Source organism: Alexandromys fortis, unplaced genomic scaffold (assembly GCF_014885135.2).
Source record: "Alexandromys fortis isolate MF-2015 unplaced genomic scaffold, M_Fortis_MF-2015_v1.1 scaffold_208, whole genome shotgun sequence".
Taxonomy (NCBI): Eukaryota; Metazoa; Chordata; class Mammalia; order Rodentia; family Cricetidae; genus Alexandromys; species Alexandromys fortis.
The window spans coordinates 740,162-762,811 of record NW_026068082.1 but is presented as its reverse complement, the minus strand read 5'-3'; the positions used below and the strand labels follow the sequence as shown (position 1 = coordinate 762,811).

Below are 22,650 nucleotides of genomic sequence, written 5' to 3'. Positions count from 1 at the left end.
AAGAAATGGGATAAGCAGATGTCATCATCAGGGACTCTGAAACCTCCAGTGTTGCCATTATCTTTTAACCCTGCCGTGGTTGCTCTGAGCTAGACCTGGTGCAGTGTCTCCCAGGACGCGTTCAGTCTTGTCTCTTGTCCAGGAATCTGGATGGATAGCAGGCTGACTCCTGGGCCCCTTCCTTTTCTGCAGCTCCTTTAACTTGGCTACTCTCCATTGTGAGCTGTGTTATAGCAGATCACAAACTTTCCTGCTTGACTCTGCCTGCTCAGTGGGACTCTCTCGGGGCTTGCTCTCTCAGTCATGACTGTGAAATTGACCCCTCCGGGCAATGACAGAACACTCCTTTTGGATCCTACTACCTCCCAGAGATCATATTCTTCTGCTTCCCGTGACCTGAAAACACTTAACAATTTTGTGTAGTTTTGCAGATGTTTTTGACGGGAGGATCAATCCAGTCTCAGGTGTTCCATCTTAGCTGGAAGTGGAAGATGACTGTAGATCATTAAAAAAAAAAAAAGTACTGTGTTGGTTTGTCATCGTTATCCGCTGATTCAGTGTGATCCAGTACAGGGAATCACAATTATCTACTGACCCAGTACAGGAATAACCTTTTCTCTAACCCATCAAACTAATCTTTACCTGCCTAAATGCCCACAGTGCCTTGTCCTAAGTGCATCATTCAATTTTGGTACAAACGGATAGTGTATCCTTAAAGCATTTAAAGTCTCACTGGGATGTCTGAATGAGATGGAAGCTAAGCTATCCACTGACAGGTGGGAACTAAGACAATCTTTCAGATTCTCACCCTTCCAACAACACTCTGAGAACTGAGCTTAAAGGTGTGTAAAAGTGAATCACGTGACCATATATAGCTGCATGTGCTGGAACAGCTCAGGTGGTAGTGGTCAAGGCTTCCCCGTGTGTCTGGATGGAATTCCTAGCCAGTGTACTCAACGATAACAATAAATCAAACAAATGTATGAAAAATCCCACTTTTTTTTTCTGTTCTCTTCTGTTGCCTTATTCTATATTTATCTGTCTTCTAGGTGAATGTTTTTCTTTGGACCCATTTTCTTCTCTTCAGGGCTTTTCTTCTTTTAAGACACTCAGGACTGATAATGTTAATCACAAAGTTCGGTTACTCAGCTGCTTTCCCAAGTTAGATGTACCAACCACACCAGCTGCATCTGCACCACTGTAGTTCTCCGCTGTCTTGAAGAGCTTCTAAGATGGTAGTCAGCTTTGTTGGCAGCTATTCTAGATGCTGGCTCCACCTCTCTCCTCTTTTAAAATGGTGAAGGTACCATTACTGCCAGCTCTGGGGCCGTCAGGTAGGAGCCGGGTTCAGCACTTTAACTCTGAGAATGAGCGTGCAGCACATAAACCCTTTTTATCTGAGCAATAGCTAAATAGCCCCTGCAGCACACTGCACGGCCTGGAAATATCTCTGTGTATGGCAGCAGGAATCCACCATGCTCTCCTGCTTGTACATGCCCAGCCGTCCTGATTCCGTCACCTGTCCAGGTGAGGGGCACTGAGCTGGTCTCAGCTACTTTCCTCCCGACCCCGATATGCCTGAGCCCCTTGACTTTTGCAGGAAAGAGCATCCTTAAGATGAGTTGAACCTGAAAATTCTCTTGCCAGCCACTGTACTTACCTTAGAATTTCTTTTTGGGTCATACTGTCTGCTGTTGTCTCTCCTGGCTAAAAGTACCATCAGGGCACTTGTATCTATGTCATATGCAGAATTCAGCATGATGACAATTACATGAGACAGGAAAGTGTGTACAGGCTGTCTGCACTAACCCCAAACCACAATACAAAGAAACATGATGAAAAGAAGGAAAAGACGGCAGGACTTGCAATGTAGGTGGAGATCACTCATTAGCTCCCGGCTTTCCAGACCTGAAATAACCACACAGAAACTATATTATTTGCAATACTGTTTGGGCAATAGCTTAAGCGTATTCTCTAGATGAAATTAACCCTTTTATATTATTTTATATTTTACTACGAGGCTCATGGTTGATCAGTACCAACGTCTATCTCCTCCGGTGGCTACATAGCTTCTCCCTGACTCTGCCTTCTCTCTCTCTCTCTCTCTCTCTCTCTCTCTCTCTCTCTCTCTCTCTCTCTCTCTTTCAGCCTGGCTATATTCTGTTAAGCCATCATCTATAATAATCAAGCTTCTAGTCATGTTAGTTAGGTTTTCTAGGTATATAGACATATATTTCAGTTAGATAGGTATACTTCAAATCTTTCAGAGACCTTCAGAATATGACATTTAAAATGTTTTAATAATTTAGGACTATTCATGACAGTGAGACACATCTGTTCCTGGCAGCACCAATCTACTTCAAGAGAAAGATGGGCATCAAAGAAGTTTTTCATGGAGTTTATGGTATTTAGAGATCTGTGCAGCTGGGAAAAAAACAAGTAGCCTCCTTACAACAGTGATTGTAGCCATTGAATGATAATGGTTTCTATAGAATTTTAAGTATCTTGTTTCCAGTTGGTGGAACTGTTTGGGAAGGATTGGAAGGTGTGGCCTTGTTGGAGGAGGTGTGCCTTTGGGGTTGGGCTTTGAACTTCCAAAAGAATCCAGTGATTAGAAAGAAGTATCAATGTGCCCACCCCAGCTCGTCCAAGAAATGAGTGTTTTTTCTTTGTTTTGATTGGAACTTGCAAATGGGAAGTGGCCAGACTTCCCCATCCATGGAGAGCAGAGCATGCAGGGCCCAGCACCAGACTGAGAATTTCATACTTCTGACCTGGAGGACAGGTTTAGATGCTGAATTCAATGCTAATTGGGTGAGTTGTCTAAAACATGGGAAATGTGGGGTGTGGAGGCAGAGGAACTAAAAAAAAATAGAACTCTAGAGACCAGAGTTGGACAGAGGACATACACACCAAGGCAGGATCATTCCCTGGCTCACACCACGGCCACCTCCAGCTTCCAGGAGCCATGGGGGATCCTTTAGGGACGCTTCTCCTGAAGTGAGCCGAACAAGCATTCACTGCACACCTGCTGTGTTCTCTGCCCTGAAGTTATGTGTGAACAGGCTTCCCTTGTGGGCTCTTGCTGCTTCATGGGTTCCTTTCACATCCTCCTTCTCCTCTGGGACACTTCCCCCCACCCACCAGACCAGCCCTTACTTGTGATTCCACAGGAAGAGTCTGTGACAAACAGAACCTTAACCGGATAGAATGGTTTACTACCTAAATCTTGCACTCGACAGGCAGAACCCCAAAATCCAATGGAAGAAGGGCTTCCCCCTAGGCAGTGATGCCAAGTGTATCCAAGTAATCTTGCAGTTGTTGGGTGGCTTCCTTGGTCCATTGCCCATGCCTGACTCTCTATTTAGAGACAAGCCAGGCCTCTTGTGACAGCTTTCTCAGTCAGAGAACATGAGGCTTAGCAGGTAGGGTGTCACTTGTGAGGCTACCACCCACCTGAGACAGCCTGTCTGGTGGGCTCTGCTCCTGGGTTTGCCTGGTTAGCCACAGGTTCTGCCAGAAGGGAGCAAGCCTCCCCCCGCTCATGATGAGGTTCTGGAGGAGGAGCTGCTCCAAGGTGTTCTGTGCTGTGCTCATTCTGGTAGCAGCCAACATTCTGCTGGTGTTTTACACTGTGGGGACCATACACGATTTGATTGTGGAGAGCCTCCACAAGGAGGGGCCTGCGGTGGTCCAGAGACCCTTGCACCTGGAGAAGAATGTGCACCACTCAAGTAAGTTCCACCCCACGGGCAGGGGAAATCTTAGGGTGTGCAGGCTGAAAGAGCTTTAGGAACATTGAGAATAAAGGGGAAAAAATCAAGGGAGAAGCCATGTCTTCAGTCTGACAATCACACCGTTGGAACAAGAGACTCCACAGAGAAGGGAATTTCCCCAGGAAGCTCATTCTGGGAGAGGGAAAGGGTGCCAACCAGAGTGGAGACTTAGGGAAAGATTTTCCACAGTTTTAACAACTTGTTACATCACGGTTGCCTGATGAGACTAGAGCCCACGCAGGAACGGGTTAGTGGTGGGTGAGAACAACGGCTTGACCAATTGGCAGCTTAGATGTGCATGTCTTTGGGCCTCTACTTAAACTTTATCTGACTTCAGGACACAGAAAATGGATTGAGGGTGGGGGTTGGGGAAGGTTTCCCTAGATCGCTTTGCTTTGCTTCCCAACTTAGTTAAATAAGTCTCCCTTTTCTCCTTTCTACTTTTAATTGGCTCATTGAGGATCTGACTTGGGGCACAGGTTGTGGTCCTAAAATCGTACAATAGTGGAACTGTTGAGAGAGGAACCATTTAAGGCAAAATTCTTACTTCCTTTTGCAAAATTCTCGTCGCGAGTGTGTAGTGGATTTGTTAGAGAGACAGGGATTCAATATGGACATATCACATGAGACTCTGAGCATGTAAGGACAACGACAGGGTGAGGAGACAGGACGGTGGCCCTCAAAAGGCTGTGACTTTATATAGAATGTAGCATGAACCTCCACCCCCAGCCCACCCCTTGTTTTGAGTCAATATCTTCCTCTATAGCCTGGGATTCTCTGTGTAGGCCTGTCTGTCCTGGAACGGGCCATCTTCCTGCTTCAGCCTCCTGAGTTCTGGGGTTATATGCACCACCATTCCCGGCTCATATACCTTCAAGTTAACTTCTTTATTTAAAGTTAGGGGTAAGATTTCACTATGCTTTGGGGTTGCTGTGATTCCCGTTCCTCATGAAAGTCTTGCTTCTCTGAACTGCCAGTGTCTCGGCTTCCCGTGTCTCAGAGTCAAGTGCTTGATCCTTTAAAGGGGCATTAACTGTGTAAACCCGGGTGGGGTACAGACCTGGGGTGTACCAGTGTGAAGCCAGAGCTAAGCAGAGTGTTGATATTATTATTTGACTTGTAGCTTGCCTCTCTCCTGCCTTAGTGTTCAGAGTGCTGGGATTAAAAGTATGTGCTGTCATATCCAATAAAAGTGTCTTTTAAAATGACGGAAATATGATAAGCAGGCAAGGTGCCATATACCTGTGGTCAAGAGCTCAGAGTCATTACAGATGACACAGCAGAGGTCAGCCAGGGCTGAAGGAGGTTCTCCCTATAAATGTAAAGGTGCTCACATCTGCCTCTCAGTTGTGGCCATTCCTGCTTCTGTCTTGAAGGGCTGTGAATGCCTCTGGACGCAAACACACATCTGCTCAACAAGCCACAGGCTGTGTATGGGTGATCTTGTGTCTCGGGGGAGTCATGCAGTGGGGTGGTCCCTTGCCAGCCTAGGGAAGACTTCATCACCATTGTGAGGTCTAATGCCTGAAGGCCTCTCTCTCTCTCTCTCTCTCTCTCTCTCTCTCCCTCCCTCTCTCTCTCTCTCTCTCCCTCCTTCCCTCACTCCCCCATCTCTTGATTCAGTTTGAAAGCTTTCAAAATGCCCATGTTAAGACTCTCCACTTTGCATCATAAATCTCCTGGGGTTGTCAAGGGGAAGTTAACAGGGGTAGGGGGAAGCTGTGAAGTCTGCAGGCCACTTTCTTAACGGCAAGCGTCTTTGCTACTATGGGTCTACTGGGCACGTTAGGTCTCCTCTGCATGGCCAGTCCTCTACCTGTATCTGTCACCATCTGGTCATTATTTTGAAGTAAACTCATGATTCTCAAATGTGGCTATTAGCTCTATCAGGAGCAGCTATGGAAAACAAACCAAGCTAAACCAGTTGAACAGCTTCTACACGCTATGGCAGACCCAAGGGACCAGTGTGTCTAGGGAAGGCCTGGGATCCTGCATTTTCCATGAGCACTTGCAGACAGTCTTATAGTCAAACTGAAAATGTAGGCCTGGTTTGTCCCTAGCTTCAAAGTTGCTGGTATATCAACCACATGAGATATGAAGGGCCGGGTGGTCGATGTGACGCTCTAAAATAGTGTGATATCTGTGAAACAAATGAAGATTCTCATACCTCCTGGCTCTCTACCCTCACCTGACCCTGATATTCTGATTTGGTAGATTTGGGGGATATCTACATTAAAACACACGCACACACACACACAACAAAAAACCCACAACTGACATTTCTTACATGACTCTTAGGTCTCATTCTGAAAATAACTATCTTATTGTGTCATTTCTGAGATAAAAGTTAGTTCCGAAGGAGCCCTGGGGTGAGGAGTGGGTTGGTTTTGATGGTGTCGAGCCTTGCACAGCTCTGACAAGGGCTCTTTACCAATCGTCTTCTCTGGGACAAGAGCTTATAAAATCTTACATTTGAAGACTATGCCAATCAGCCTTCTATAGTGCAACAGATTCCTGAGCCAATCTACTTATAAAAAGAAAAAAATTATCTGTGCACAACACTTTGGAAGTTAGCTCTCTACTAATTGGCAATACTGGTTGGCCCGGTTGCTTTAAGCTTGAGATGAAGCAGTAGATGTGGTGCTTGGGGGAGAAGGCAGATCACTGCACAGAAGTGAGAAGCAAAGACAACACTGGCCAGGTCTCCAGTGTCCCCTTTGAAGGGCAGGCCCCATACAATTGGAAGACTATTTATTTATTTTGGTTTTCGAGACAGGGTTTCTCTGTGTGACAGTCCTGGGTGTCCTGGAACTCGCTTTGTAGACCAGGCTGGCCTCGAAACTCACTGAGATCTGCCTGCCTCTGCCTCCCAACTGATTGGAAGACTCTTAAACTAAACGTGTCTCTTAAAGTCTTCACCCAGACCCCAAGGCTCTTGCAGGAACCGTTGAGGTAGGAACTGTCCCAGAGAGAAAATGGTGCAGGTCGGACAGCAGTTTCCAGCATTCTAAGCATCGGCTGAATTGTTTTCTCGCCACTCCCCATCCTCTTTGTTGGCAGGAGAAAGTCTGAAGCTGAGTATGCAGCAACAAGGTCACGTGGGACGGGGAGCAGCTGAATTCCACCAAGGTTGGAAGGCACTGAAAGTCAGGTTGGCGCCCAAGAGGTTCTCCCTGCCCTCAATCTTCCAGCAATGGGGGACGGGACTCTCGGAGGCTCAGCAGAAAGAGGCCCGGTACTTGTTCCTGGAGTTCGGCTACAACGCGTTCCTCAGCAACCGGCTGCCTTATAACCGAAGCATCCCTGACACCCGCCACTCCAGGTGCACTGGACCAGGGGTGGCTTGGCAGGACCTCAGTGTAGTTGGGTGATGAACTTTGGGAACCATGCAAGTGAAGGTGGTAGGAAGATGGGTGAGGGGAGCAGGGGAGTGTGGGAAAGAGGATGACCACACCTTTTCCTTTTTTTTTTTTTTTTTGGTTTTGTTTTGTTGTTTTGAGATTAGTTCTTACCACATAACCCCAACTGACCTCAAACTAGAACTCCTCTTGCCTCTGCTTTCCTAAGTGTTGCAATTTCAGTGTGTCCTCCCACCATGCCTAGCTGGGTTCTTGTTTTGAATTTAGAGATGGCATATCAGAGAAGGTAATGGACGAACTCAAATGCTCCACCTCCCCGAGAGACAGAGTGGCACACAGGAAGGGATCCCACGTAGTGGGGCTATTCCTCTCCCAATGAGGATCCTAGACTGGAGCAAGGACTTGAATGAGTCCCACCTCACTCAGCAGCGAGGCTCTTTGCTCTGCTTGGATCCTGTTCCTCACTGAATCTCATATGGAGATTGTATTCCTGGGTGCAGCAGCTCCCTCCATTGCTCTAGCTCTTTCTGCCCTCCCCTCACACACACACTTTCATTTTACACACACACACACACCAAAACAAAACATCAACAACAGACTTGTACAAAAACCATTCAAGCTTTTGTTTGTTTTTGCTTTGTTGCTGTTGTTTGTTTGTTTGTTTTTTTTTTTTTTTTGCTTTGTTTCTCAAGGCAGGGTTTCTCTGTGTTACAGTTCTAGTTATCCTGGAACCAGCTCTTGTAGACCAGGCTGGCCTTGAACTCACAGAGGTCCATCTGCCTCTGCTTCCCGAGTGCTGGGATTAAAGGCCTGCGTTAACACCAATATGGAGCTTTTTAGACATGGTCTTATGTAGCCCAGGCTGGCCTCAGATTCTGTGTGGTTGAGGACAACTTTGAACAGTTGATCTTTGAACTTTGATCCTCTCGTCTGTGTGCTGGGATTACAGGTATATACCATTATTCCTGGTACAGCTTTGTAGACAGATAAAAATGAATGGTTTCTATTCTAATTAATAAATGTGAGGAAGTAGGTCTCATTATATAGTTGAGGTTGATCTCCGGCTTTTGGAGATCCCCTTACCACTAGCACGCTAGTATTACAGGTATGAGCCACTGTCCTACCATGGTTCTTAGTGTGTTCAGAGTGGCGCACAAGGCACACAGTCTTAAAACATTTTGATCATCTGATAAAGAAACTCTGTACTTTTCTTCATGGTTCATTTCACAATTTACAAGCTTCCTTGTCCCTATGAATTTACCTATTCTAGACTTTTCTTAGGATAGAATCATGTAGCTGGGTTTGTGTCTACTTGTATGTTTGTGTGTGTATCTTTTTTTCATTTTTATAGTGTGTCTGAAGACTATTCATGTAGTAGTTAACACCAATATTTCCTCTTTATATTGATATGTGGCATTTTGCTCTTAGCCATTAGCTGATGACTGTTCCGTTGTTTCCAGGTCTGGGCTACTGTCAATGATATTTTTTTTTTTTTTTTAATGAGGTAGAGTTGGGGTTTGATACAGACATGCTGATATACACCACAAAAGTAAAGGGAGAGAGGTGCTCAGGAGGAAGTGAGACACGCCCAGAGCATGGGCGTGGACATCGCAAAGAAGGGCTGTTTCATGCAAGTTTGTATGAGAACAAACCAATGTCTTTTAGTGGATGCTTGTAGTAATGGATGCTTATTGCTGGGTCATATGTAACTCCATAGCTAACCTTTCGAGAGGCTACCTGACTATTTCCTAAAAGGTTTGCATAATTAGTTTATTTTCTCTCCAATTTTTGTGTTGCTTGTTTCTTTGTTTTTTGTTGCTTGTTTTTGTTGCTTCTTTCTTTGTTTTTGAGGGGAGATCAGGAATTCAAGTAGTTTGAGGTCTGGTCTACAAAGTTCTCTGCTTCCCAAGTGCTGGGATCACAGGGACTGACCGCCCTACCTGGCAGAAGCCAGGTCTGGTGTTGTGGTTGAACCCCAGGTCTTGTAAATGTAGGTAAGCATGCCACCTCTGAAGTGCAACCCCAGCTCCAAGAATCTTGGTTTGTCTGCATATTCTCCAGCACATGTTACTGTTATTCTCTCTCTCTTTCTGTGTGTGTGTGTGTGTTTGTGCGTGTGTGTTCATGTGATCAGTTAGCCTATTAGTTGTAAGATGGGATCTCAACTGTGCTGTATTTATTTATTTAAAATTTTGAGACTTAATGTTCATCTTTTCTGTGCTTATTATCCATTTGCATGTCATTTTTTTCTTTCAGAAGTATCTATTAGGACACATTCTTTTTATTATTGAATTGCAAATTCCTTCCTTCCCCTCCTTTCCTCCCTCCCTCCCTCTCTTCCCTGAGCTTGTTTCCAGGACTGAATAAAAAGGGGGAGAAAGCCAGCAGTGCCAGTAGCCCCCCCTCTCTGCTTCCTGATCTGGGACGTGTGGGAGTCCCAGTCACCTGTCCTGCTGTTGTGCCTTCCCCGCCATGACAGACAGTACCCTCTTGAACCCTCCTCCCCTAAGTTGCCTCTTTCTTTGTCACATCAGTGAGAATGTTCTTAATACAATCAGAGACTCCACAAATGTGGCTATTTAAAGAGAAATTGACAGCCACTTTTGTTTTCCTTTTAATTAACTGTGGACTGAGGTTTCCTTCCAGAGTGACAGAATGCTGAAACATCTTTCCCCTCTATCAAACCAACCAGGCAACATTTTCAGAAATCGTCTCGAGCATACACAGCAAATGGAGTAACATCCTGGCAAGAACATTCTCTAAGTCTCAACAAGTCTCAGTGGGAGTCCATGGCATCTGAGCCACTGTGTGCTCCCTCTACCCCACCCAAGTTCTGGAGAATGATAATCTATGCCAAGTTTCTACTCTGGGTAGGAATGGTGGAGGGGGCTCTCGTCACGGCATTTCCCATATGGCTGAGGTTTCATCCGCGGGAAGGGTGAGCCAACTAAAAACACGTCACACTTTCCCATCCCCATCGTGAGATGCGTGTCCTCTATCTCTGGAGGTGGCTGAAGCAGCCACTCCTCAGCTCCACCTCCTCCTCTATCTACCGACACCCTCCACCTCACACCCACTCTGAGGGTAGAGTTTCAACCCCACTGCACCAGACTAAGAATGCTGGGTTCCAGGTGTCCCTTCCCCAGCTGGCTTACACAGACCAAGTTCTATTCTGGACTGCTAAGGTCAGGAAGCCCAGGGGCTGCTGCCTACCGCCTTCCTGTCCTTTTTGTCTGCCTGCAGACCAGCGTGTCACTCTGGCTCAGGGCAGGAAGCTGCAGTCTGCACCCCCAGCCCCTGAGGACTGATGCAGAAGCTTTGTCCAGGATGGAATTTGGGGTGAAAACCTTCCATGCTCTTTTTAAGGAACTGGCCTTATTTGGAATAGTTTTTAGGTCAGGGTCTCTCTATGTAGCTCTGACTGTCCTCGAACTCACAGAGATCCTCTTGTCTTTCCTTTCTTAGTACTGATTTAAGGTGTACACCACCATGCCTGGCTAACCATGCATTCTTGGTGGAGAATATTTAGGAGGAAGCTCATAGCTCATGTTATAGGGAGGGTGGGAACATTCAGAAATCTAACAGAAACAGAAGACACAGCCAAGAAGAGCCCCCTAGGATCACCCTGCCTGGGTGGACTAAACACGGCCGTGTCTTAGCACTGGGCTGGACCCCCCCCCCCCAGGAACAATCAGAGCATGAGAGAGAAGCTGATCACCATTCCTCAGCCTGCACACAGATTCATCATAGGGCAGCTGAAGCATGCTGTCATTCAGGCCCCCCAACTTCTGAACACTGTAAACACTAAGCCACACTGATTCAGGTCAACTTCTAGGGTGCCAGACTTAAGAATAAAAATCATGTGTCATATTTTCTTCAGACTGAACTTTTAAAATCTTTACACTCACCCCTTCAACCTCCACGTTCCCAAGTCATGTGCCTCTTAACGGTAGGCTGAGTTCAGGGGAATATAATATTAGGTCATTTTTGTCACAGTACAAACATTATAGCATGTGTTTCCATAAACGGAGACAGCTGAGACATCATTGGGCAACATAATGTTATAGGAGCCATGTTTGTATATGTGGTCTGCCATAGACGGCAACACTGTCATGTGGTGTATTATCTTATATGAGAGAAATGGAAGCATGCTGGCAAAGAAGCTTGTTCAAGGGCTGGAGAGCTGGGTCAGCAGTCAAGAGTACTTGCTGCTCTTGCAAAGGACCGAGATTTTGGTCTCAGCACCTACACTGAGGCTCACAACCATCTGTAACTCCACTTCCAGAGGATCTGATGCCCTCTTCTGGCCTCCACAGGCACTGCATGCACATGGTGCACATACATGTATGTAAGCACACACCCATACACATAAAAATAATTAAAAAAGAAGATTGTTTAAGAATGTTCCTCCAGTTATTGTTCATAATTGCCCCAAAGCAAAAATACCCTAAATATCTTCAATACCCATCTGCTGGCAAATGAATAAGATCTAGCTGGTAGTGCTAGAACTCTTTGATGCAATGTTATTTGACCACCAAAGGAAAGCTATTGGTACCTGCTGCAATGCTGATGAAAATAGTATGCTCAGTAGAATACATAACTTATTTTTACTTACATGAAAGCCCCAGGGCAGGTAAGTCTATAAAAATGGAAATTCAATCAGTGTATGCCTATGGCTGAGGGGACATTGGACAGATGGGTTGGGGAGAAATAGCAAATAACTGGCAAGATTTTAGGCTTTCTTTATACACGAGAAAGCCTTCTAAAACTAGAAGCTGGAGAGATGGTGTGTTGACTGAAACTGCTTGCTTCTCAAACGTGGGGACCTGAGTCCTGAGACCCAGCGCATCTGTCACCAGTACTGGCAGCAGGTGGATGTGGTGGGGTTTCCATGGCCATCTGGCTTAGCTGGATTGAAAAGATTCATGATCAGTGACAATTCCCGTATCAGCGAAATAATGTTGAAAGCAATGGGGGGGAGGCATTTGACATTGACCTCTGACCTCCACGTACATCCTCCCTTTAAAATTAATGCTAATCACCATTCCACTCTGTGACTGAAAAAGTTAGGGGATTGCATGCTTTTAAATAAGAGAATTCTATTACTGTACACTATTTCTCAATAGTCATGTTTTTAAAATGAGGGCTTGATTGATAGAGACACATAGTGGCACATAGGACTAAACTCTAAGCATCATCTATGCAACTTGTCTGTAGATGAATGAAAGGGAGATGGGTTGCTTCTGTGTAAGCAAAAGAATTTTGGACAAATAGATAAAAAAAACCTTTTGGTTTCTTAGACAAAAACCTGAGATTTTCCTTCGCCCACTGAGTTTGAGGTTTAGTGAGTTTATTAATAGGACACCATATGCACTGAGGAGGAAGCCTGGACCACAATGTTTAAATAATTAAAGAACAATGTGTTACAAAAGAATGATGTCTTACAGGTGTCTTCAGAAGACATACCTTGCTCAGCTCCCATCCCTCAGCGTCATCCTCATATTCATGGATGAAGCACTGTCCGTCATCCAGAGGGCTGTCACCAGCATCATCAACCGGACCCCTCCTCAGCTGCTGAAGGAGATCATTCTGGTGGATGACTTTAGCTCCCACGGTGAGCATCCCGAGGGAAGGCTAAGCGAGCACGATTGTCATTGGAAATAGGTTGTCACTTGGGAGTTTGGGACATGGTGAGTGTCTCCCAGAGGGGAAGTAAAGGCTAATTTAGTGAGGGTCTGTTTGTGATGAAAACATTTACATTTCATGACACCAGGAGTACAGCTCATCATCTTGAATGCACGAGTAAGACACAAAGACACAGGAAAAGCACAGGGGGTCCCAACTGTGTGGCAGGTCATTGTGAATTTGGGGTCAGGTGCAGAACCGTGTGACTCCAAAATCGCCTTTGCCCTGAGCATGCTCTATGAAGGAGATCTAAGGGTTGTGGTGCGTGAGATGCCAAGAAAGGATTCAGAACCTCCCTTTGTAAGACAAGGACAAAATTTCTCAGGTAAGGAAGCTTGGAGGAGAGAGAGTTTTGGGACCTGGGATTACTTATAGTGGCAACAAGTCTTGTCCCCTGGCCACCGAGCCCCAGTTCTAGCCTACCTACATAGGCCACATGGAGGAAGGGGCAGATTGTAGACTTGATCACTTGTGGGTTTTATTTTTTTTTTTTTGAGACATGGCTTCATGTAACCCAGGCTGGTCTAAAGCTCACTATCCAGTCAAGGGGTGATCCTGGTCACCCTGTTTTCACCTCCCAAGTACTGGGATGACAGACATGTGCCACAGCTTCCAGTTCATGCAACACTGAGGATGGAATCTGTGGTTTCATGCTAGGCAACCGTGAAGGTGTAGCTTAGGTTGCCTTCCTGCCCCATTCTTTCTCTCCAGCTTTGTTACTGGGGTGCACCACCATGGTGGGCCTTGGCCTTTGCCTTCTAAATCTGTAACCCTGGCTCCCTCCATTAAAAGATATAGATCCTTGAGAACTGTAACATCTCTGTGATTCACTTTCTTTGCATACAAAATGTGTGTTGATTATCATAGCCATCTTAAGAAGTATAGCTAACATGTTTTCTCTTAATTCTACCAATTTTGTGCAATAAACAAAAACAAGCTAGCATTAAATGATAGAACCAGAGGTTTGGGCTAACGATAAGGAAGGGTTTTCAAAGTGTGTGGACTTAGGAAGTGTAGGCCTTTGTTCCTTCACTGGGTGTCTTTAAGGATGAGAGAGGAGAGATGAGTTATTGAGTCTGAAGGTCTCTGCAAGGAGAGGAAGAGAGGGGGCCGGTCTGAAAATCTCGGCTCCTGAGAAAACCCTTCTTCATTTGCACACATCCCCAGTCTTCCAGGGTAATTAAGTCAGTGAGAAGGAGAAGGTAAAACTGCTTGAGCAGAATTCACTAGAAATCATGAACGAGAACCAGTTCTATTCGTTTCTGGTCATGGAGATGGGTAGCACCTTGTAGCCCGATTCTGTTGGTAAGAAAAAGGAGATCTAGACATGAACCCTGGGCAGCTGAAGGCCCAGGATGCACTTGGCGCTGTCTGTAGTGACCTTAGACAGGACCTCTCGCTCCTCTGGAACTCAGTTTCTTCATGGAACTGATGCACGGGTTAAGATGGCAGACCTCAAAAGATCCACCCACTTCCCACAAACACAACAGTTCTATGACCCATGCTCCGTGGTGGGGAGACTTAATTCAAGACTCTTAGTAGTGGGACAGCAGCACTGAGAGTGCAAACGAGATCACTGATGAGGGCGATTTGTGAAGGAAAGTCCTAACTGCCAACACCATGAGACACGTCGTTCTCTCTTGAGCCTGGAATCAAGTTATGTTTTTGTTAACTGATCCTATTAATTGTTATTGAGGGGGTGTGGACATGCGCATGCCACTGTGTACATGTGGAGGGAATGTTATACAATGGGGCTAGGACCAGCAAGATGGCCCAGTGGACAAAGTTGCTTGCTTTCAAACCGGTTGAGTTAATTCTCCAGGAGAGAGAGAGAGAGAGAGAGAGAGAGAGAGAGAGAGAGAGAGAGAGAGAGAGAGAGAACGAAAGAAAAAACTAAAACCAGGCAAATTTTAGCTCCATAGCCATGTAAGTATTGATTTTAGGAATTGGATACCTCAGGTTTCAAAAGTATGTCCATTTTTTTGAGAGAGGAACCTAAAAGAATTCTATTCATTGGATGTAAAGAGAGAGGAGACGGTGGTGGTGGTGGGGAGCTTAATAAAATCAAACAACTGTGCACATGGTTCTTGAGCCAATGTGTGGTTAGAGACAGCACAGCTGTGCCCCTAGATGGATGTGTGATTTGGAAAGTGTCTTACTCTTCCCATGCCTCAGTTTCCCTTTTCCTGTCTTGTGGGAATACTCTAGTGCTATCATTTACAGGTTTCTATAAATGATTAAGTGAATTAATTAATCAATACTATCAGCGATACCTGTAATACTAGCCCTTGGAGGCTAAGGCAGGAGGATTACCTTGAGCTTGAGGCTAGTCTACTTTACAGAGTAAGACTGTCTCAAAAACCAACCAAGCCAAAAACCATATGTCATCCGCGGATAACCGGGTCAGTTGGTTAGCAGTTTGCATACTACTTAGTGATTTGTATGAACGCCGAAGCTGCTTTCAAATATGCAAAGAAGGCAACTGGTAGCCTGAGTTAAGAAAGGCAGAGACAGGCTTTACACAAAGAGAGGGAAGGGGGAAGGAAAAAACCCTTGTAAACAGTCTGGGAAGACTGAGTCTTGCTTGCATAATATTGAGAGTAAACTCTTCATCTAGATGCTGGCATAGAAGATCAGTCTGAGCAGTTGTACTCACTGTGATGTAATCAGAGCAGCCAGGGATGTCTAAAACAAAGCAAAGCTGCTTATTCGGGTTCTCAAGGAAGTCTTGCTGTTAAGCTATGGTGGTTCTCCAGGCTGTCTCTGCAAACTCATCCACTAATGCTATAACCTTAAGTACCAAGCCAGGCCTGCGCTGTTTCTTTGCCTAAGAGTTTCTCGGGATGTTAGATGCACTTTTGACCAGTGATTCACATCTCCCAAGCATAGAGATGCAAAAGTGGGGAAAGGAAATGGGAGAGGGCACTGGGTAAATGTTATGTATCTCCTCAGTCGGGGCTCTGGAGTTGCTCACTTACAGTGGTGTTGCCCACACATAGTTACAGGACAGAGTGCAATTTCTGCATCACATTTTCACGCTCAATGTCTCTATGCTTGGGTGTCTGGTTGGTAGGAGAACTGAAGACACGACTGGATGAGATGATTAAGCTTTACGACCGAAACTATCCACTCCTACTAAAACTCATACGGCACACAAAGAGAAGAGGTCTCGCGCAAGCCCGCAACACGGGTCTGGAAGCCGCTACCGCGGATGTGGTTGCCATCTTGGATGCTCACATTGAAGTGAACGTTGGATGGTAAGATTCTGGAAGGCTGCTGCTTTCAGGAAAAGACAGAACTGAACGATGGTACACAGCAAGTCAGGACAGTGTTGAGACAGGGAATACTGACACCAAGTCCTGGAACAAAGGGTGGTAGGTTGCAAAGCTTTTATTCAGGGAGTCTTGTTGGATACGTGAAATAGTATAAGCCTTGTGTGGTGACACATGCCCATAATCTTACGATTGGGATATAGAGGCAGGAGGATCACAAAGTCAAGGCTAGTCTGGGCTACACTGCACGCACACATAGCAGAGGTGGGTAGGTATTGTTTTTCCATTGACTCAGTGACTACGCCTGAATCTACTGATGTTTTAATTACCACCTGAGCCCCACAGTTAGCACCCTGCTGCTCAGGCTGTGGCCTGGCAGGATTTCCAGTCCCACGGGCATCAACTCCTCCACCTCTGGCACTGGCTCCTCTGCTGCCACCAAATGTAGTTTTTGCTAGTAATATTTCTTAAGAAGAGCCCCTCCACCGATGCAAATAATTCAATCAGACCAAATTAGAGTAAAGAAAAGATGCCCGTGTTAATGCAGTGCTTCCGGGTGGTCAGGAGTATGACAAGGGGAAGAGAGGTGGGGGGAGACCACACAAAACCAGAGACCATGTGTTCCTTTTTTGGGGCAGCAGCCTAAATAGCCTGTGGGAGTGGTCCAGGAAGTGGAGTCCGAACCAAGCAACTCCCAGGGGGAGGGGCTTCCAAAGATGGATGCTGGGTATTAGAGTTTTTGACTAAGTCTCTATTCTATTTACCAATAAAAACTCGGGAGTCAGATGTTGGGGTGAAAACCTTCTACATCAGAGAGTCAGAGAAGCAACCAGCTCACCTTCCTTTTTGGCTGAAGACCCAGCAAGAGAGTGTCTCTCCAGCCATCCCAAACCAGAAAGACCGCAGAACTCCAAGTCCTTCCCTACTCCTTCCTGTGTGTCTGTCTTTCCGGTTCCTCTGTACTCTCTCTGGCTGATTCCTGTCTACTAGTCATTGACTCTGCCCCTAATCCAAGGCTGTTTTCATTGACACCGTCTTGGGTGTCACAGTGCCATCAAAAATCCCGCAACAGGTGGAGGCTTGAAATACCGGCAGCCAGTCCCTGACTTTGTTAAAAATTTTGTGACTTTGAATATCCACTTACATAGATAGATAGTGTATATTTATCTTTAAAAGGCAGAATGTGACCACTGGCAATTCCTCCAGTTTTCCTAGCTCTTAAATGACATAAAATAAAGATAGCATGAACAGTGTGGAGAATCACACAGGAGACAGGCACCATTTGGAAACAGAAATAATGTAAACTCAGAATACTGATATGATAGTCCTTGTTTGCAATGGCCTGGATGTGGCAGCTGGACACTAACTTCAAATCTGCTTTCCACCTGGCTCAGCTGCTAGGATCCCCAGCTACCCAGAACCTAAGACATTCTCCAGAGTCTAGAGAGTCCTTGTTAGTTCCCACCCAACTGAAATAAGAATGCCCTCCCTGTGAAGGGGATGTTCACAGTGTCTCTGCCTGCTCCAGCCCACCACTGACCCACGTAGTCTCACTGCAGCGCTTAACGATGTTCTCTTCTAGGGCTGAGCCCATTTTGTCTCGGATTCAGGAAGACCACACTGTGGTCGTGTCCCCTGTGTTTGACAATATTAATTTCAATACATTCGAGCTGGAAAAGTACGAGCTGGCAGCAGATGGGTTTGACTGGAAGCTGTGGTGCCAGTATGATCCCATACCACAAGCCTGGATCGATGTGGGTGATGTCACTGCTCCAATGACGTAAGTGTGAGTCTGCCGAGAGACGGTAATCAGAATGCACTGGGCAGGACTTGTCTAGCTTCGATGATTAGAACGGAGGTAAAGTGGAGGAGCAGATACAGGATAAGAAAAGCACGTAACAGTGATAATAATAAAAACCCAAAGGCCTAACCCCAGATTAGAAATCAGAGACGCAAATCAGGTGGTGGTGGTGCTCACCTTTAATCCCAGCACTCGGGGAGGGAGGCAGAGACAGGTGGATCTCTGTGAGTTCAAGGCCAGCCTGGTTTAGAAGAGTTAGTTCCAGGACAGCCAAGGCTGTTACACAGTGAAACCCTGTCTTGCAAAACCTAAATAAATAAATAAATAAATAAATAAATAAATAAATAGATCAGAGACCTTTGGCATTATCTAGGTTTTCAGAGAGAGAGAGAAAAAAAAAACAAAGGTATTTAGCATTTTAGAAAGTACCTGAGGTCCCTTCTAGCATTATCAGACTATGAGGAAGGATGACAAAGATGATATTCTGGTGTCACCTGTGAAGGGTGGCAACAGCAGGTAGCATGCCTTCAGTCTAGCCTGCACTTTTCCGAAAGCCTCCAGGATAAAGAGACTTAGGCAGGATTCTGAAGACCACTGTGGTCTTCCCAGTCCTCCCCTCCATGCCGACCTGGTGCTTGGAGGGGGATTAGTAACCCTCCTACCGTGTACTCTGCAGAAGTCCATCCATCATGGGCATCATGGCCGCCAACAGGATCTTCTTGCTGGAGATCGGGGCTCTGGATGGCGGGATGCTGGGCTACGGAGGAGAGAATGTGGAGCTTAGCCTGAGGGTATGTACTTGCTCTCTTCTTCTCTATGTGACAAAGCAGGAGGGGATGTATTGGAAAGTCCTAGGAATTCTGGCATCCTAGAACTCAGCTGAGCGTATTGGCCACAGATTGTCACGTTTCCAGGCTCCTAGGCTGAAGAGCAAGTGGTAGGCAATAGGACTCTGGAGAGGAACTTTCTGGTACAGTTCTGTGTTCCATGATCTGAAAGCTTTGGTGGTCAGTGGTAGAGTTGAGGCTGTGAAGATGTCCCTTTTTCTCCAGAAGATCACAGGAATTTTTGATATCTGTGGTAGACCATTTTCAGGGAAGACAGAATTCCTTACATCATTAATCAAAGACAGCAGAAATAAACAGAACACACCTTTACATGGTCAGTCATGTTCCACAGCATAACCAAATGTAACACCCTGGCCCAGCTAAAATAACATTCCACAACACTTAATCATGTGGGACTTGTATTTTGGTCAAAACATTGTTTTTTGAGATAGGGTCTTACTCATTAGTCTAGGTTGTCCTGGAACTCACTATGTAGACAACACTAGCCCTGAGCTCCTGGTGATTCTCCTGCATCCTTCTAAAATTCTGGGAATACAGTCATGAACCCCCATTTTTTTTTTAGTCCAGATTTCACTGTGTATTCCTAGAAGACCTAGGCCGGACTATGTAGATCAAGCTGGCCCTAAACTCATGGCAATCCTCCTTCCCCTGCCTCTTGAGTGCAAGGGCTGCAGGTGTGGGTCACCTTACCAGGTGATGGTGGACTTTTAGCATGGAGCCCAGGACTTTATACTAGGCAATCATTCTACTCAGAGCTACACCTAGCCTGATTATAGGACTTCTTAGGTGTCAAGAAGGCCTCCCACATCTGCCTCCTCCTCACGGTTGTCACCTCTCATTCTGCCTCCTTCCACAGCACAGGAGCCATTCTGCTCCTCCCTCTCTCCCATTTCTCCACCTCACACTCGCCCACCATCATGGGTCCACACTTCTAACACCATAGGGTGCCAGGTGGGCCTGTGGGTGTCTTCTAGCCAGCCCGGGTCTTGAGGGCCCAGGCTGGGATTTTTAGACATCAATGTTTAAACACAATGCTGAAAACGCAAGGAGTGTTCGGGAAAGGCTCTCGCTCTTCCTCTGATGGGATGGCGTAGGTCACTGATGCCTAGGTGGCTGGGTTTGCAGGCTCATCCCTGCTTCTTTTGTTTTCCATGGTTTCCTTTTAAGGCAGGTTTGGTTTTTCCTATTGCTTTTGCTTTTCAGTTCTTACACAACTGTCCACATCTGTGTAGGGTAAGGCGCTGCTCTGCTTTGGGGCAGTCAGGGTGATTGACAGTTTATCTGCTTAAACCTCGGCCATGTCTGTAGAGTGAGGACCTTCAAAAATCCTCTCTTCTGGCTCCTTTAGGGTTTACAGTGGATGCTGGCAGTTAGAGTCATCATGCTGGGCATATCACACTTGAGCTTGGGCCCCCAAACGATAGCATTCATCCACCGACCAACTCCTATACTCACCCCCTTCAGTCCTCTTAGTGTAGTGGGAGCTGTGGGCTGCATTTCTGCCACCCAGCTCCCGGCTGCCTGCTAGCTTCCACCCTGAAACAAATTGTATTCTTTTAAACACTGCTTGGCCCATTATATCTAGCCTCTTCTCGGCTAACTCTCGCACCTGGACTAGCCCATTTCTAATAATGTGTGTAGCATCCCAAGGTGCGCTTACCAGGAAGATTCTAGCCTACGTCCATCTTGGGTCAGAGTTCATTGCATCTGCCCGGGAGAGGGGAGCATGGCCTCTGAGCTCACTTCCTCTTCCTCCCAGCATTCTGTTCTGTTTACTCCTCCCACCTATGTTTTAACTTATGAGGCCAAGCAGTTTCTTTATTACTTAACCAATGACCTTCCTCCATCATCTTAGCCTCCAGTAACCACTCTTCTACTCTCGGCTTCTGTGTGACCAACCTTTTAGAGTCCACACCTGAATGAGATCACATGGTATTTGCCTTTTTGGGCCTGTATTTGTTCCACTTAAAATGTCTAGACCCATCATGTCACGCTCTTTTAATGTCTAAATAGTTTTTGTGTGTGTTTGTGTGTGTGTGTGTGTGCACATGCATACTTTCTTTTTCAAGAAAAGTTTGCAGTATATAAGTAATGCAAGAAGGTCTAATATTTCAGATTTTGTAAACAAAACAATGACATATCAATATTTTACATAGAAGGGGTGAAATGTCTAGTGCTTCTTTTTTTTATAGAATAAATGAATGGTATTTCTAAAGGTCCATTTTTGCAATTTCAACCAAAGAAAGAAAAAACTTAAACTGAGCTTATTTTTTTTTTGACATAGTTATAGCCTCATCAGTTGGCTGCTTCCATATCTGGCCATTGTGAGGAATGCTATAGTGGGAGGGTGGGACTCTCTTTGATTGGCATGCTTTCATTTCCCTTTGGATTTGTGCACCGTGATGGGAATGCTGGCTCACATGGTAATTCTGTGTTTAATTATTTGAAGACTGTCTCAGTTACAGTTTTTATTGCTGTGAAGAGATCATAGCAACTCTTTTTTTTAAAAAAAAAATTATTTTTTTTTAGTATACATGCATGTAGGTCTGCCAGAAGAGGGCGCCAGATCTCCTTACAGATGGTTGTGAGCCACCATGCGGTGGCTGGGAATTGAACTCAGGACTTTGGAAGTGCAGGCAGTGCTCTTAACCACTGAGATGTCTCTCCAGCCCCCACCCCACAGCAACTGTTATAAAGAAAACATTTAATTGGGGTGGCTGGTTTACAGTTTCAGAAGTTCAGTCCTTTATTATCATGGCAGGAAGCATAGCCACATGCAGGCAGATGTGGTGCTGGAGGAACAGCTGAGAGTCCTACATCTTTCAGGTAACAGGAAGCTGACTGACTGTCACACGGAGGTGAGTTTGAGCAAAAGAGATCTCAGAGCCTATCTCCATAGTAACATACAAGGCCACACCTAATAGTGCCACTACTCCCTGGAACCCAAAGACTTGTAGTTATATCACAATGCAAAAAAAAAAAAATGCATTCAACCCAACTTCAAAAGACTCCATAGTCTATACCTGTTAGGAATAATCTTAAGACACGCCTCACCACCAACACAAATAATTCCAGTCAGACTAAATTAGACCTAACAAAAATGCCCCAGTGCTCCCAGGTGACCAGGAGCATGGAGAGGGAGAGAGAGAGAGAGAGAGAGAGAGAGAGAGAGAGAGAGAGAGAGAGAGAGAGAGNTGGGGAACCATGCAAAACCCGGAGACCACGTGTTTCTGATTTGGGTGGCAGCCTAAATAGCCTGTGGGAGTGGTCCTGACCCTCCCTGGGGAGGAGTCAGCGCTTGGTGGGCTTTTTTGGAGGTGGAGTCAGGACTAAGGCAACTCCCAGGCCAGGGGCTGGGGTGATGCTTCCAGGCTCCTTGGATCTAGGGGTGTCAGAGGGCTGGGATCTCACTTTCGACCATACAATATCAATCTCAAACTGTTTGGAAGTTCAAAGTCTCTTTTGAGAGACACGGCAATCTCTTAATTGTAATCCCTCTACAAAAATCAACAAAAAAAGCAGATTACATACTTCCAAGTTATAATGGTACAGGGTGTACATTTCCATTCCAAAACACAGGAAAAGGAGCAGAGCAAGGAAATACTGGACAAAAGCACTGAAAACCAGCTGGGCAAACTCCAAACTCTGCAGCTCCATGTCTGATATAAATATTCTCTTTACATCTCTAATTCTGTTCCAGCTTTGTTGACTGTAACACCTTTCTCTTTGGCTGGTTCCACTCCCTGTTAGCAGCTCTCCTTGGGAGGTATCCCACGACTCTGGCATCTCTAACATCTTGGGTTCTCCATGGAGATCCAGACTTCAACTTCACAGCTTCACGCAATGGCCTTTCTATTGGCCTCCATTCAGAGACACCCTGACACAGGCCTGGCCTCAGTGGCTTTATTC

The 22,650-nt window shown here is 45.8% G+C and overlaps 1 protein-coding gene across 1 annotated transcript in view; it reads left to right on the top strand.

Moving 5' to 3' along the window:
- Positions 1–3,547: 3,547 nt before the first annotated feature.
- Galnt8 (polypeptide N-acetylgalactosaminyltransferase 8) overlaps positions 3,548–22,650 on the top strand; it is a 35,801-nt gene continuing 16,698 nt past the window's right edge. Inside the window, exons 1-6 of the mRNA XM_050122024.1 lie at positions 3,548–3,734; positions 6,837–7,098; positions 12,583–12,749; positions 15,894–16,077; positions 17,675–17,872; positions 18,570–18,684. Of these exons, the coding sequence (XP_049977981.1) occupies positions 3,548–3,734; positions 6,837–7,098; positions 12,583–12,749; positions 15,894–16,077; positions 17,675–17,872; positions 18,570–18,684 (1,113 nt within the window). The remainder of the gene's footprint in view (positions 3,735–6,836; positions 7,099–12,582; positions 12,750–15,893; positions 16,078–17,674; positions 17,873–18,569; positions 18,685–22,650) is intronic.